At 38.1% G+C, this 15,571-nt stretch overlaps 1 protein-coding gene across 1 annotated transcript in view; it reads left to right on the forward strand.

The window, feature by feature from the left end:
• Nucleotides 1-15,571, forward strand: part of ophn1 (oligophrenin 1) — a 52,338-nt gene that overhangs the window by 3,406 nt on the left and 33,361 nt on the right. The window contains exons 2-4 of the mRNA XM_035433283.1: nt 7,546-7,641; nt 9,718-9,779; nt 12,219-12,290. Coding sequence (XP_035289174.1) covers nt 7,546-7,641; nt 9,718-9,779; nt 12,219-12,290 — 230 coding nt within the window. The remainder of the gene's footprint in view (nt 1-7,545; nt 7,642-9,717; nt 9,780-12,218; nt 12,291-15,571) is intronic.

A 15,571-nucleotide genomic window follows, 5' to 3' on the forward strand; every position in this document is an offset into this window, starting at 1 on the left:
ACCCTCAGCTAAGGTCAGTGTTCATGACTCCACAATAATAAAGAGACTGGGCAAAAAATTGGATTCATGGGATAGCAGCAAGGCAGAAACCACTGCTAACCAAGAGAAACATCAGTGCTCATCTCACATACGCAGAAAAGAACCTGGATGATCCCCAAGCTTCTTGGGATAATGTTCCATGGACAGATGAGTCAAAATTAAACTTTTTTTGGACAACAGGGATCCCATTATGTCTGGCTTAAAGGAAACACGTTTCACAGTCAGAACATCATACCAGCAGTCAAACATGGTGTGTAGTGTGATGATGTGGGGATGCTTTGCTGCCCAGGACCCTGGATGACTTGCCATTATTGCCAGTAATTTTGTACTGCACCAGAAAATTCTTAAGGAGAATGTCTGGTCGCCTATCTGTAAGTTGAAGCTGAAGCGTACCTTGGTTGCAGCAAGAAAAATGAAATGAAAAGCAAATCTGCATCTGAATGGCTGAAAAGAATCAACATTTGTTTTGGAGTGGCCTTGTCAAAGTCCTGACTTAAACCCAATAGAGATGTTGTGTCAGGAACTGAAATGAACAGTTCATTCTTGGAAACCCACCAGTTTGTCTTAATTAAAGCCGTTCTGCAAAGAAAATTGGGCTAAAATTCCTCCAGTGATCTGAAAGACAGTTGATATCAAATTATAGGAAGTGTTTGTTACATAGGCCCTAAATGAAATAATAATTTTCAGTAGTCTCTAAAACCATATACTGACCTGTTGTAGAGAACAGAAACTTTGTGGTCTTCTCCTAATTCATTCTCACTTTTGCATTCAGCTTGCTTATATCTGCAACATATTTTCTGTTGTGAAATGAAACTGAATGGAAATGACATTGGTTCTGTGAGTCAATCTATGTGGGAATTAATCACCTGTTTTTGCACCTGATTCTCTGTTTGGTATTCTGTGTATTTTTTAAAAGTCTGAATCCAATCATTTGATGTAGGCTACTTGTATCACTTCTGCATGGTTTTGGGTTAGCATAGATGTTTGCCCATATTCTTATTTTTAGGTCTTGCTGAAAATTTTGGTTTACTTTTGACAGCACGTGATATGGTTCCCTCTGACTGGAGGATGACATTTCAAACAATCATTGTAATAATAGAGCATGCTGAAGACAGACTAGATTGAGTAAGAGCAGCTATAACCACATGACCATCCTTTGGCCCTTAGCCCAAAGGAAAGAAAATGAGTGTCTGCATAATAGTTTTATAAGTATTAAAAATGTATTATCATGTTTTTTATTCATTATGCTGCACCTTGATCAGGTCTCCCTTGCAAATAAAAAATAAAATAAAATACATCGCTGGATTTTAAGACAAACTGGCACTTAAGATTTTTGGCTAATGAATTTGAATATGTTATCCATCTAAAACACTTCACATGCATTGTTATGAGTAATTTGGATTCAGAAAGTTTCAGTTCTCTGTGGCTGTCAAGTAGAAATCCATCTTGCTACCCTTCCTGTTTTTTTTATTTATTTATTTTTTATTTTGCTTATCATTTTATTTGCAATACCTTGCAAAAAGGAACAGAAATTATATTTTGCAAACTGGCTTATTTTTGGCATATTTCACAAGCTTGCTTGTTTTGGTAAAGGCCCAATAAAAACAATGATTCACTGCTAATCTAGCAATATTAAATATTTAATATGCAGGAAATGGCCATATAACATATTCAAAATGAACAGTGGACATTTGTGTCAATAATCCACATTATTTCTAATGGAAACATAGTTGGAAGTAAAAGTGACACCATTTCTGGTCATACGGAACCCCATACATATTGTGTACAATTCTACTTTGGCTAATTGTCAAGCTGTGGTTCTTTTTTTAGCAATAGTCAGTGATTACACAAGAAACAAGAACCTTAGTGAAAGGTAGGCTCTTTCTCTCTTTCAAGAGTGAAAATGCTAGAACCAGTTATTTTGTCTCTATTGTGTTGTGTAATCAATAGAACAAGTTACACTTGAGAATTGCTGGTGTGATGGCTATGCATAGCCAGGGCTATACATGTACACTTCAGATCTTGGCATAGATTAAGAATAATCAAATCTGGAGAGGCAAGAAGTAGCTAAATATGTGAAAGACTATTAATGACTTCCTTAGAGCACTAAGCTGTATTTTCAGGTTTGAACTCCTTCATAATAAGTTCATGCCATGTAGCCTACTATGCGTGGCCATAGCTTTTCATACAGGGATTATAGTTACATGTGACTAAGGTGCCCTTGCAATTAGCATGGGGCCTGTACTTTGAAGGTCCAGGCAACTTTAAAGGTCCCGGTGGTTAGGTCCAGGTGGATATATTCCCCAGACAATTGATTATCCTCTTAATATTTCTTTCAAAAATAAGAAATATTAGTGCCTGTGGGCTCCAGAAATAAAACTAATTTCTTGTCGGTCTTTTCATTTTTGTGAAAAGAAAAAAGCATATTGCTTTTTCCACATCTAGAGAAGGGGCAATGCTGAGGCATTTTTAACTTAACTTGCCTCACTAAAGTGGCATGGGTGTCGTTTACATATTACATGTAAAAAGGATTTCACTGGACTAAAGGTTTTTGTTACTAACTAATACCAAGTTTACCACTCCCACTGAAAACCTGGAACTTGGCCAAGGGGGGAAGGCAAGCCTATTTTGGCACAGGCTTTTATACATTTTTTTTGCAAGAATCGTTTAAAACAACACACAAGCAAATAATTCACAAATTTCAGTTTCCTGGACATTTAAACATACACTTGAGGTGCTCAAGGTTACTGGCGTCTTGCCTTGAAAAGAGAAGGAATTAAGAGAGAGTAGAGCTGGATCTGAAAGCTTGAACAGACACACTTTCATGCAGATGACTGCTGCCTGTGATCCCATTAAATTTAAACCAGATGTGCCACACATCACAGCCGAGCAGATACAGTGACTTTATGAAGGGGGGATCCCTTGTGCTCTTTCAGGCTACCCTCCTACGACCCACAGTGACGCCAAGCTGAATTCCGGGGAGTTCCAGGGAAGCCTTGAGCAGAGCACAGGCCCTGGAAACTGCATGCATTGTTCGCTCAACGTTCAGTTGACCTTAAAAGCTGAATCTGTTTTTTTTTTGTTTTTTTTTTAATACTATAGTACAGTCTTAGAAAAAACACTTAACATTAAGTTGTTTCTTAATTTTAACACTTTCCTATGAGTGCATTTGCGACTTAGAGACATTTATGGTAATTATTCACTGTAACTGTTGCCAAGTGAATGCATTTGAACAGCATTGCAGACCTGGGTCAAATACGTATTTGTTTTGGATTCAAATAATTTTCTACGCTTTACTGATCTTGTCTGGTGTATTAGAGCCAGTGAAATACTCTCAAAAAGTGCAAACCCTGTCTTCTGGTCATATTGGCAGGCTCAGTTACACCAGGCAAGATCAATAGAACACAGAAAAGTATTTGAATCCGAAACAAACAGGCCTACATATTTCACCCAGGTCTGCAGCGTCGTTATGATATGCTTATTTTAAGTCAATGATTGACTATTTGCCTGGCAGGATATGTTTACAGGGCTTTAAAGCTGTGTAGCTGTGGTATTACTACAATACCCCAGCAAACCTTCAGGCTCTCTGAATATTCACCAATCAGGTTTTTTTTTTTTTCATTTTCAACCAATTTCCTTATAGACTTCTTATAATACTCCTTTGAAACTTTCTTAACCTTTAAACCCACAACATATATTCACTAACCAAAAAGGTGTTGCTTTGAAGCCACATATTATCAGTGTTGCATCATATAATTTGAAAAATAACATAGCAACATCCATCACTATGGTTATTTCTGTGTATGCAGAGCAAATTTCTCTCTGGAACTTAATTTCTATGTTCTTTCTAAGTTCTATGATATATGAATTGTGGTCCCCCATGATTTGGTTTCCACACTTAAAAAGTTTTCTTTTTCCTACTTGCTGAAGAGCCAGAAAATTTGAAACTTGCTATGATAATCGTTATTGTGGTAATCTCATCATCTCATGTGACAAATTCTACCTGGACAACTACCTGGAACATTGCAAAATCCTCCAGAGAGAAATTATCAGCTGGTCTGAGGGGAGTCGAGCACAGGATTCTTAATGGATGCCCTGCCTATCAGCTTATTTGACCCCTGATATGGTACGGTATTTTCAAGCGTTTGGCTTGAGCTATTCTCAGTGAGCTTGCCGCCTTTTTTTTACTGTACGCGGGAGATAATTGAACAGTATTGCCATTGTTAGACATGGTGCTGTCAAGATTCCATTCCATAATGCATTTTTTCCGCTTGTCAAGCAGTTATCCTGGGAACAAAGCTTTCATTGTGAGAGGGACATGCAGAAGGGGATATGTCATATATCCATAATCATAATTGCCTTGAGGAGCTTGAAGATTAGGTTTAGTTGTTGCTGTGTTTGATCAGGTTGCGTTGAAATAATGGATTTAGATTTGGAGGAAAAACACAATTTATGCCAGTGTGTTTGCATGATATAAATTGAGCAGAAAAGAAAAGCTGATTTACTTCACTTTTTTATGGGTGCTTACGTATCCTACTAAATTAAGGGCATTTTCAAGTAGAGAATTATTACTCTATGTGAGATGTGAAGCTCAGTAGGTTCACTTCTCTGATCAGTCACCCAAATGGTAATAAAACTGGAAGTAGCTTACCTAATTTTTCCTTTTCAGGCTTATTATTATCAGTCAGTCAAAAACAAGAACTGAAACTTATGCACCATTATAAGAAACGGGAAGATGCTACTAACTTGTGATGACTGAATGCAGAATGACTAACAATATCTCTGCTCATTCATACATTCACTTAATACACAAAAGTATTGGGGCACTTTGGAAGATAAAGGAGATAGAATGCAAAATAAAACTTTGCAGAGTCAGCTGGTATGTTAATTAACTTTAAAAAAGAATATATAGGCCTATATTTTTTTTTTAATTTATGTAGGCCTATATGTTTCTGAAATGTATATATTTATGTATGTCGTATTAAATGAGTGATGTCCTGCCTCCATGATGTCATCAAAATCTGGAAATGGGTAGCTGGTTGATGAGCATCAATGTATCAATAAATTTTAAACATGTCTCAGCCAATGTGTTACACCTTTAGTAGAGCTAGGACTGGCTGGTAAAGTCTGGTCCTTGATCTTTTCTTGCAAAATCAATGTATCACACACAATGTTAAAAAGTGTGTGAGGTTAACCCTGGTATTGTGAAATGTTTATTACCGCTGTTCTACAAATAAGAAACAAACAAAGAGTCCCCCAATAGGCATGTATGCTTGTCAATCAAGAACTTTGATCCCTACACAACAGAATATGCAAATATGCATTGCATTTATTTGGCAGACACTTTTACCCAAAGCGACATACAATAAGTGCATACCGAAGGTCATTGGAGCAACTACAAAACACAGGTCCGATAAGGTGCAGTACTCATTATGTAACAGTTATTTATAGCCATGAACACATTAAGTCCAGTTCACACATTAGGGTAGGTCAGAGAGTAATGTCAAGTCAAACTAGGAGGCATGACAACAAGCTTCAACATCAAGGTAACGATGCCAGTGCAATGTAAGTGCTGCATGGAGATACATGTGTAACATGAAAGTGCTACAGGAATATCATCTTCTCGTGCCATATAGCCCATATCACCGGGAAAATGCAAACAGACATTCATTGTTTCTTCACAGGCTACAGCAGTGCCTGAAAATTACAGCTGCTGTTTTCACAGCAAACATATGTCTGATAGTTCTGATTTCTAATTTTAGTTTCTTAAACGTTCACATGGAAAAGCTGGATGAAAATAAGCGTTATGTCCTTGTAGGGGTGGGGTGTTACTGTATAGCATTGTCTCTTTCCAAGAAATTCAGGCCTGATTATTGTCACATGTTTGAGGTAATGACCTTGGCATGGGCCACTTCCCTGCGAATGAGGGAACAATGGAAAAGCAATTAGATATTCAACAGGCTGCTAGAGCACAGTGACAGGCCAGTCTTGGAAACCCGGGGCCTTTCCCAATCGCCTGCATTCCATGCCCACTGCGGCTGCTCTCCAAGCCCTTGGTTCTGTAAGGGTCTGCAGTTCCCATGCATGTATGCTTAATAAGCATAAATTGCTCCCCTCTTTGTGTAACAAAAGTTGGTCTGCCAAATCCTGCGCTGTACTTTCACACTTGTGGGACCATTGTAATATGATCTGAATTTAAGAAGACCTACTGTACCTGACACAGTAAAATGTTCAGTGTTAATTCAACAGTGTTCATATGAGTCTATCAGGGATAGGCCTACATATTGGCACTATCCAAGTGAAATGTAGCTACTCTTATGAGGTTTTAGTTTTTACTGTGCAGGAATATGCACATGCATATAGCCATTTAGAAGATTATGATGTTCCTATATTGGGATATTTAGGCAACCTGTGTCATGAAGATGAAAGGTATTGGATTTTTTTCAGCCTGTCTTCAGGCTGTGTTCATGGCATTCTGACCTGATGAATATGAGGTCCAGTTTCTCTTCAACTAGCCTACTTCTAGAACATTCCATACTATTTCCATAGTATGTATGTTTCCTGAACTATTTAATTTTTAAATGTTTCTTGTTATATTTTTGATTAGCCTATAGGCTGTGTGTTTAGAAGATGTTAGCAAATGTTTTCTGAATTAGGATGTTTCCTTGGACTTTAGTCTTCCTTGTCCTAGGTGGTTTGGTGATAGTATTGTTTTTCTCAGTGTGAATTACTGAATTACTGTATGTGACTATCAGGTATTATGATTCTCAGGTGCTTTGTGCCACTGCACATATTAATTGGTCTCGTGATGTAGTCTGTTTTCATATGAAAACATAACTCTCCCCCAGTGTCTGCTTAAATTAGATGAAAGCAGACCAACTTAGTCTTAGATCTGCAGTCTTAGAGGGTCTGGTGATATTGCAGCCTCTAACAATAACCCAGTGTGCTTTGTAGGCTCATTGAATGTTATGGGGTGTCAGCAGTTACATTTTGTGGTAGAAAAAAGTAGGCCTATACTGTATATTTTATTTACTTTGTTAATTTGCTTATTTGTTTAATGTTGACTGTTGGAGGAGGTGTCCTGCTGTGAAGCCATTGCCTGGCTTTAACTGAGTGACTGCGGCTACAGCAAGAGCTGCTGACTCAATTAATTGCACATCTATCTGCCACTGTTAAATGTAATGTTAGCCTGCAGTATTTGCTTATAGAATAGCTGCAGCTTGTGAGGCTGAGAAGTTCCTTTGTCCATCTCATTCTTGTTATGCTTGATATGGCTATCCAGGTAAAGGCAATATTCCAACGCCCATCATGGTTCAGAGTGACTTCTTAAATAGGAATTAAACCCAGTAGTGAAGACAGACATGAATTTCACCGAAGTACATGAGTTGTCACAAATATAAACATGTATCTACAGACAGTTGTGTAAATGAAGTTGCTGTCAAATGCAGAAGTGTACTATATGAAATTCTAATTCTTGATTATGTGTTTGTGTTTGTTTTTCCTCAGACTACTCTTTGGCAGTTCAGAAGTTCTCACAGACCCTCCATGCTTTCCAGTTTGACTTCATTGGGGATTCTTTGACTGATGATGAGATTAACATTGGTAAGCCAGAATCTTATTTTAGGCTATTGGGATGGCCCTTGAATATCAAGTTAATATATTATAATTGGTATAGGTGTAACAACATTAAGTCTAATCACACTGTTCACACTCAGTCCATCTCCTCAAAACAACATGTGAAATATATCATGTCTAGTGTCTCAATTAAATTTTCATTGCTTTGTTACTTCAGTCAAGCAAGTCCACATGTGAATGATTGAAAAGAAACAAAAGGTTCTGGTGTGGCCTAGTCAAATCCCATACTTGAACCCGATAGAGATGCTGTGGCAGGCCCTGACATGAGCAGTTTATGCTTTAAAACCGACCAATTTGTCTGAATTAAAGCAGTTATGCGAAGACGAGTAGACTAAAACTCCTTCACAGCTATGTGAAAGACTGATACCAAATTTTAGCAAGCATTTGGTTGCACTTATTTGCTGCTAGAGGTGATGCAGCTAGTCAGCTTTAAATTAGTTCTTCACATGAATGATATGGGTGTTTGATCAGGAAGGGGGCAAACACTTTCACGGCACTATACATCTGCAAGGTGTCGTGATATTGGCAAAATGAATCAGCAGTGGCCAATATAAATACACCATACGTCTTACATAAATGGAAAAACGCACATGTTTAAGTAGTGTGAATGGGGTGATGAAACATCTGACTAAATGCTGTTTCTTCAAAGAAGCATTTGAAACAGTATTTTATTCCCAGGCCTTCAATTCAAACTCTGTTCTGCTGCCCAAATGTGCTGTTCTAGTTTGAGCAAAGACCTGTAGACTTGACATAGGGGCAATATGGCTAGCACATGTTTTAGTATCGTGTCATGTTGGGCCTGAGATACAATAGGAAACAATGCAGTGATGCTATGCTATATATTTGTCAAGGTAATCCTCTTTGCTCTTATGTCTCCACTGATTTTTAGCTGTCTAAACAATGACAGAAATAATGTGACCTCTACTGCAGTATTGAGTCAGAAATAAGTAATGAAGTGTGAATTTACAGAGAACATATGTAGTTGCAGAAGGAATTTTGGTAACAGCAGAAGAAGGACATATAGCCTAAGCTGGTATTTGTGCAAATGGAGAGTATTCTGTATAATGTGCTGTTACCTGGTTAGTATTTGTAGGGAAAATAATATGATGTGCGATAAATACACGGATGTGTCTGTGCTTCTACCTTGCACAGTTCCAAATACCTTGTACTCTGTTTTTGTAAATAAAACGTCAGACTGTACATTTGGTATCGTTTGGCAGCTTGGCTTTTATTTAGAGTTTGGGAGGTTCTTAAGAAGTAAAGTAAATACAACACTCCTCATTTAAATGCAGCCTTATGTGATTTCTCTGAATGTTAAGACCTTCCCAGTGGAGGTTGCGGTAGCTTGCAGCCTCTGTGCATTGTGTATTCAGCCAGAGTAATGGTGTCTTTCATCCAGGACTCTCCCGCAAAAAATACCAGGGAGAGTGCAGAACTGGACCAGCCATGCATGTATAAATTATTTATAAGAGCCATTTATTTCGGTTGCATTCATTGCATCCAACTAAAAACTTTCCTCTGGACATAATTCAACTGCATTCATTGAATTTGAGTTCCTATCTCTATAAAATTACTCTCGTGTGACAATTACATATTCTTCTTAGCTAAATTATTACTGTGAATTGACTATTGATCATTTTCAGAGAACTGTCTTTATATGCCCTCCAGTGTATTCCTTCCAGAATTATTGTAGATATATTATTTTAAAACACATTTGGAGATGTTGCAGGGATTGGGTTACTATGTGCCGAAGCAATAAAACATAAATACAACAGAACAGTCAGTTTTAAGATTAAACATTTGGTTTTTGCAGCAGTTACTTGGAAGATAAAAGGCAAGACGATTTTGTGTAAATCCTTAAATCAAGTAAGCTCGAATTTAGCCTATGTGTTTGGAGAACTTGTGTAAGCCACTTACATATTTATTTTTTTTATTGCCTCTGAACATGTCTCCCTTGTGTTCTGAATTTTTTATTTTTTATTTTTTAATCGAGCAACGGATGTCTCCTGCTCTTAGAAGATATGGTGTTTGTTTTGTTCCCAGCTGAGTCTTTCCAGGAGTTTGCTGGTCTGCTCCAGGAAGTGGAGGATGACAGGATGATGCTGGTAAATACTCAGTTTTTTTATTTTCTGTGTCAACTTCTTTTCTGTGTCTCTGTAGATAAAGTACACTGCAAAAAAAATATATAAAACAACCAGAATTATCATCCTGCTTCCACATACCACAACAGCATTACATTCCTGATTTGGGGCCCAGCCACTGATGTACGTTTTGATGTTGGATTAAAAATGACCTACAGAAATAGAACCAGTCTGGACAAATGCACTTGTCACTTGAAAACACTGTGAGTTTGTAATGCAATGATATCTTTTTGGTAATTTTACTAAATGGCCATTGGCGTTTCAGTCAGATCAGCCGTGTTCACATGCATGCCACAACAGTGACCTATGAGTGCTCACTTCTCAATGTGTGGCTTCAAACCACCTGCAGAGGAGATGTATGTGGTCTCTGGGTTTTTCCTGGCTCAAAATACAGCCTATGTGGTGATATTGTGTGACAGCGTCTGCGGTTGGTCCGGTTTTACTGCCACCGTCAACTCAATGCATCATTTCCCTATATTTAGCTACATTTAGAATGTAAAGTTCTGGTATTCAAGAGACCACTGCAATACATTGAGATGTTGGCTAAAAAATGAAATGCATGAAAAAAAAACTAAAATGGAACAATTTAAATATTTATTGAATTTACAAATGCCAGCTTACTTAAATAATTTTTATATATTAACTCAAAGAATGCTTGTCCCATCCTTTTTTTTGTCACTGGTGTTTCTTGTACCCTACACAGTATAACTTTTCAGAATTCTATTTCTCAGTTTTGTTTTCGCAAAAACAGTGTTAATACAGAGGAATCCACTTAATTGCATAACGGATTGTCACATTATTGCATAGAATTGCCAAATCCCGAACTATTTGCCATTCATTCCATTGTAAAGAGACTGCATATTTGCATAAACCATTAGTGCATATGTCATGTATTTTCATGGAATTATGTCCATACATACGTTACATCGTATAATGATATGTAAATATACAATAAAAGTCAGTAGATGTGGCATAAATAAATCAACAATCCCCCTGTGAAGAGACAAAACTGCAAAAATTTCCGAAGGTAGGTCGTTTCTGTTGAAAATCACGTTGATAGTGTCTGAGTGGCACGCGTGGTTGTTGGCTCTCTGTTTCATTCTTTTATGCAATTAAGTGGATTCTACTGTAGTTAATGTAGTATATCTAAGGTTGGTCGTAAACTTGAAAGCAGTCAAAACGTCGTCTTAGACATTTCAATGCAGGAAAGACCCTGAATCTACACTAACACATCTCACAGACAGGGTGTGAATGTATCACATTCTAGGTTTTCTCCCCCACACCATTATATTAAAGAAGTCTTTTAACCAGTTGAATGCCATCTATGTTTTAAGGCAGCGTCACGATTGCTGTTTTCCAAATGCTTTTTTTGTACGGAACATGCCTCAGGGCATGCCGGGCCGAGACTTGTCAGGTGAGTTTCTTGCCAACTGAATTTTCTGTGGAGTCAGGAAATTTTGCTTTCTTTCTCAAATATTTGAAATTCAGGGTAAAACAAATCATGTTGTTCGCCAAGAAGTCAGCTAGATGTGTTCTGGCCCTAAAAAATTACCATTTTCTGTAATGCCAGAGCCAATCCAGCCATAAAAATGTGGCATGCTGTTGGTGTGTTTAGTTTTTTTCCCGTGCTCAACTCTGCAGACAATGCAGCCGTTTCAAGTGAACGTGTAGGCAGTTCTGTGCATTCCCATGTGCTCTATTGCCGCTTCCTACACAGGAAATGTATGTTCCCAGCTGCCAGCTGACGTGGCTTTTTATAGTTGCCTCACTATCGTAAAAGGAAATAAAAGGATCTGTGCAAGCTGCTGTGCTCTGTAGTTCAGCCTGCTTCCAGCAGCCGAGCATGGATGCTTTATCCTCATATTGACACCACTATCGCACTGGGCTGGCTTCCATGATGGATGATTTAGCCTTTCTGTTTATAACAGGGTGAGGCCTCTCAACTCACTCTGACCCTGCAGCAGACGCAGAGCAGTAGAGAATGCACCCTGTCCTCAGTTTCCGTGGATATGGCCCAATCGGCACCGAACAGCAGGTCCTTGTATGGAATGATAAAAAATGCCTTCAGGCGGGAAAGAGGCTGCCACCTGCCGGCACGTCCGAGCTCAGCGCCTGCAATCCGTGCCAGTTTCCAAGGCAACTGCTTGAGAGTCGCCTAGTCCTTTTATCATACTTTTATTGGTTGTCCTCAGATGGTCTACTTTTTTCCAGGACCTCCCCAGTCCTCCCCTGTCAAAATCCTGAGGCAGTGTGCTAAAAATGGGACAGGGAGGGGTTTGGAATGGAATGAGCTCTTTTCGTGTTTGGAAGGGAATGATCTCTTTCTGGGGCCTCTGAGCTGAGGAATGCACGGAGAATAGGGAACATGACATTTCTGCTGCTGTGTCTTGTCTTTGGCTGCAGGTTCAAAATGCGTGTGACCTGCTGATCAAGCCGCTGGAGAAATTCCGCAAGGAGCAAATTGGCGTCACAAAAGTGAGTGCTGCAGCCGATGAGCCACAGACGTTGTGGCCCCTGTGTAAAAGCCCACACATCTCACACTGAGACACTGAGGGGAAAACCTCCATCTCATCCAAAATCCTCTTTATTTGCAGTACAACCACAATATGCTGTGGTAGGCACAATATAACGTACGCGTCGTGCAAAAATTCCAAGTTACTCACACAAACTGTGAAATGGCAATCATGTATAATGGAAATAATCGGCAATTCAGCTGTTACACTTTTTTTACACTATTTTTAAATGACTTCACTGTGTGTTTTGACAGTTTTCTGCATGCAGTGCTTGCGGTGTATGAAAAGCACATGATTAATAAAATATCTTATTATTGTTATTAGTATATATGTGTTAGTATTGTTCAGAAAATTGTGTTAAAAAATTAAATAAATGATACGACTTAAATTATTTGGCTAAACTTTATCTGACCCACAAACGTACAGTACGTTAATGGGGCAAACATGTCTGGATATGTTTGTAAGATTCAGTATTTATTTAGCAGGCTAAATATTCGTAATTTGTATCTGTATTTATTTATTATTCTCCCCTAGCTCTAGTGTAAATGATAGTTTCTTGGTATAAATGTCTGTTTGTAAATGTGACTGTTACATGCTGCTACAGAAATTTCCCTGTGGGGATAATATAGTATTCTCTATTTATCCATCCACAGTATGTTTTACCATAGATAATTACTTTAAGCTGCACATATACAAAAACTTGTAAAAATTAAATTGACAGCCAAGTATAAACCTTTCTGGCGTGTAATTTTTCACGCGCTGTTTAAAATTATGTCTTCTTCCATGACGCGATTTTTGTTGACACGTTGATGTAACACAAAGTTTGAATGACAACGTTCTCTTCAGATAGTAAGATAAATAAACACAGGGTGAAGTTACATCAAATAATTTCGGAAATATTGAGTAGCACTGCTTTGGAAAAAAGTTTGTTTAATTTGTGTTAGCCAATATTATTTGTAGTAACTTGGCCTCATTTTGATATCAATACTTTTAACAGCAGGTCTAGATTTTGCAAGTTTTAATTAATGACTTATGGGCAGTACTTTGTATGCGTGTATAACTTGGCTTTTTGTATGTTAAAAATGTTTTTTGTTGAGATAACTGTTTTGAGCTGTGTTACTGAGTAACTGATAATGATAATGCATATAAATTTATGAACCATAAGACAATTAAATCTTTAAATCTAGAGACACATGCACACATGGAAACACACATACTTTCTAGCGCACATAGATGTGGATTCAGTCATTTTTCCTTTACCATGAATTGCAATTAAATGAAAGTGTTTGTCATATTTTTAAATGGATTATAGTAAGTGTTTCTAGTTGGTTATTGTGTACATGATAGACCTACTAATTGTTTGTTTGTCGGTAGATCTATGCGCCTAGCTAACATTAGTTTAGAAACGTGACATTTGCAAGGCAGCAAAAGTAAACCAAAGTAGTTAATACTAGAAATGCCACAGTGGTTAATTTGACCGTTGTCACTCAGAAAATCGATAATCCTGTCATCATGAAATCCATATGGCTCCCCATATGTCACTTTTCCTAAACATATTATATTGTATTGAACATTCTGACATAATATGAAAATCAATATTGCGCCAGGAAATAAAGTTATACGCTTACTTAAATGGCATGAAAGGCAAAATTGATTGTCATTTATCTTGCCTGTATACTTGTTCGTTTTGATCGCTGCGTGTAATGTTGCGAAATTACTCCAGTAGTACCCAGCTGCAGCCTCTCAGAACAAGCCTCAGGCTGGCAAAGCCTGTAATAGTAGTCTGAGGTTTTAGGGCCTACCTTGTACTCATGTAGCTGTCTGAGTCATGAATAGGGTTGGGTAACGAAACCCGGTAGCACTATGGCACCAGGTCACATATGATTGGCACTTACCGGACTGAATTGCAACACAATTCAAAACAAGTTTTCACTAACATTGACCTGCTCTGTTGACTCAGTCAGTGATTGCAGATACAGTTAGTAAGCTAGCTAACGTTAAACCCGGTCCAAATTTCAAGAGCGCAGCTGTCTAAAATGTGGCTGTATTTTAACAATGGGACATGCCTTTGCAATAAAAAAGCCTCTCTTTAATTTAGTCATTTGTTTGTTATTTTAAAGAAGGTAGACTACCAGTTCAGGCACCATATAGCCACTGTACTGTTTCAAAGGTTTCTTTTTAGCATGGGTATCCTCAAAATCTGAGCGATACCCATCCCTAGTCATGAAATGATATTTTGTGGGGTTTGCGTGTGAAATGATGTTTGCATGAGAATGCAGAAATATAAAAAAGTTCCCGCACAGATTATACAGCTTCAAAAAAAATTTATGAATTCTGTACCCTCCCTCTTGGCTGTTTTAGCCAGCCACGGATAAAGGTGGTGGGGGGGTTATCTGTTGTTTTCAATAAGCAAATGATGCCCAATCACTGTGGATGATATTTCTAGTGTTGAGGTATATTCAAGATAACTTGTACTCCCTACCCCCTTTGCGTGGTCATTTTGATATTCGTATAGATGATCTGTCTAATTGTTTTGCTGTCAATTTTAAAAAAAATTTTTGTCAATTCTTTGAACTTTACACAACATGTTCTGGGTCCAACACATAACTGAGGACATACTTCAGATCTTGTGTTTACTTATTGTCTAAATATTGGCTCCCTGAACCTGGTAGATTTCCATGTTTCTGATCAAAAATGTATTGTTTATGATACTATCTTCCGTGCTGTCACAAAGAACCAGGCACACACTGTGCGCTCACATTCTCAGTCAGAACACTGCCTCTGAATTCTCCTCCATGTTCTCAACTATGGATGACTTTGCCCTTATTTTTTATGTGGACCCCAAAGACAGGGTCATCTCCCTGGATTAGCGAGGACATCCACGCTTTCAAAAGAGAATGTAGGAGGGTGGAACGTAGGTGGAGGAGCACTAGGCTCCGGTGTCATTAGCAACAGAAGAAAGACTTAATGTCTTCTTACAGCAAGCTAGTTAAGAATGTGTTAAGAATGAATAGTTTTCTGAATAAATCCATGTTAATAAGCATAGCCCTGGGTTTTTATTCAACATAGGTGATTGGCTTTTAAACCCATGTTTATTGTGTGTGGATCTTCAAGCAAATAATTGTTTAGGTTTTTATCCTTTTTTACTGATAAGGTTGAGGGTATCCGATCTATTGTCTCTGCTCCTTTGTCCTTCACTGACATATCTTGCCCTGCGCATACCACTCTTAACCAGTTTTTACC

The sequence above is a fragment of the Anguilla anguilla genome, chromosome 9, assembly GCF_013347855.1.
Source record: "Anguilla anguilla isolate fAngAng1 chromosome 9, fAngAng1.pri, whole genome shotgun sequence".
In the NCBI taxonomy this organism is placed as follows: domain Eukaryota; kingdom Metazoa; phylum Chordata; class Actinopteri; order Anguilliformes; family Anguillidae; genus Anguilla; species Anguilla anguilla.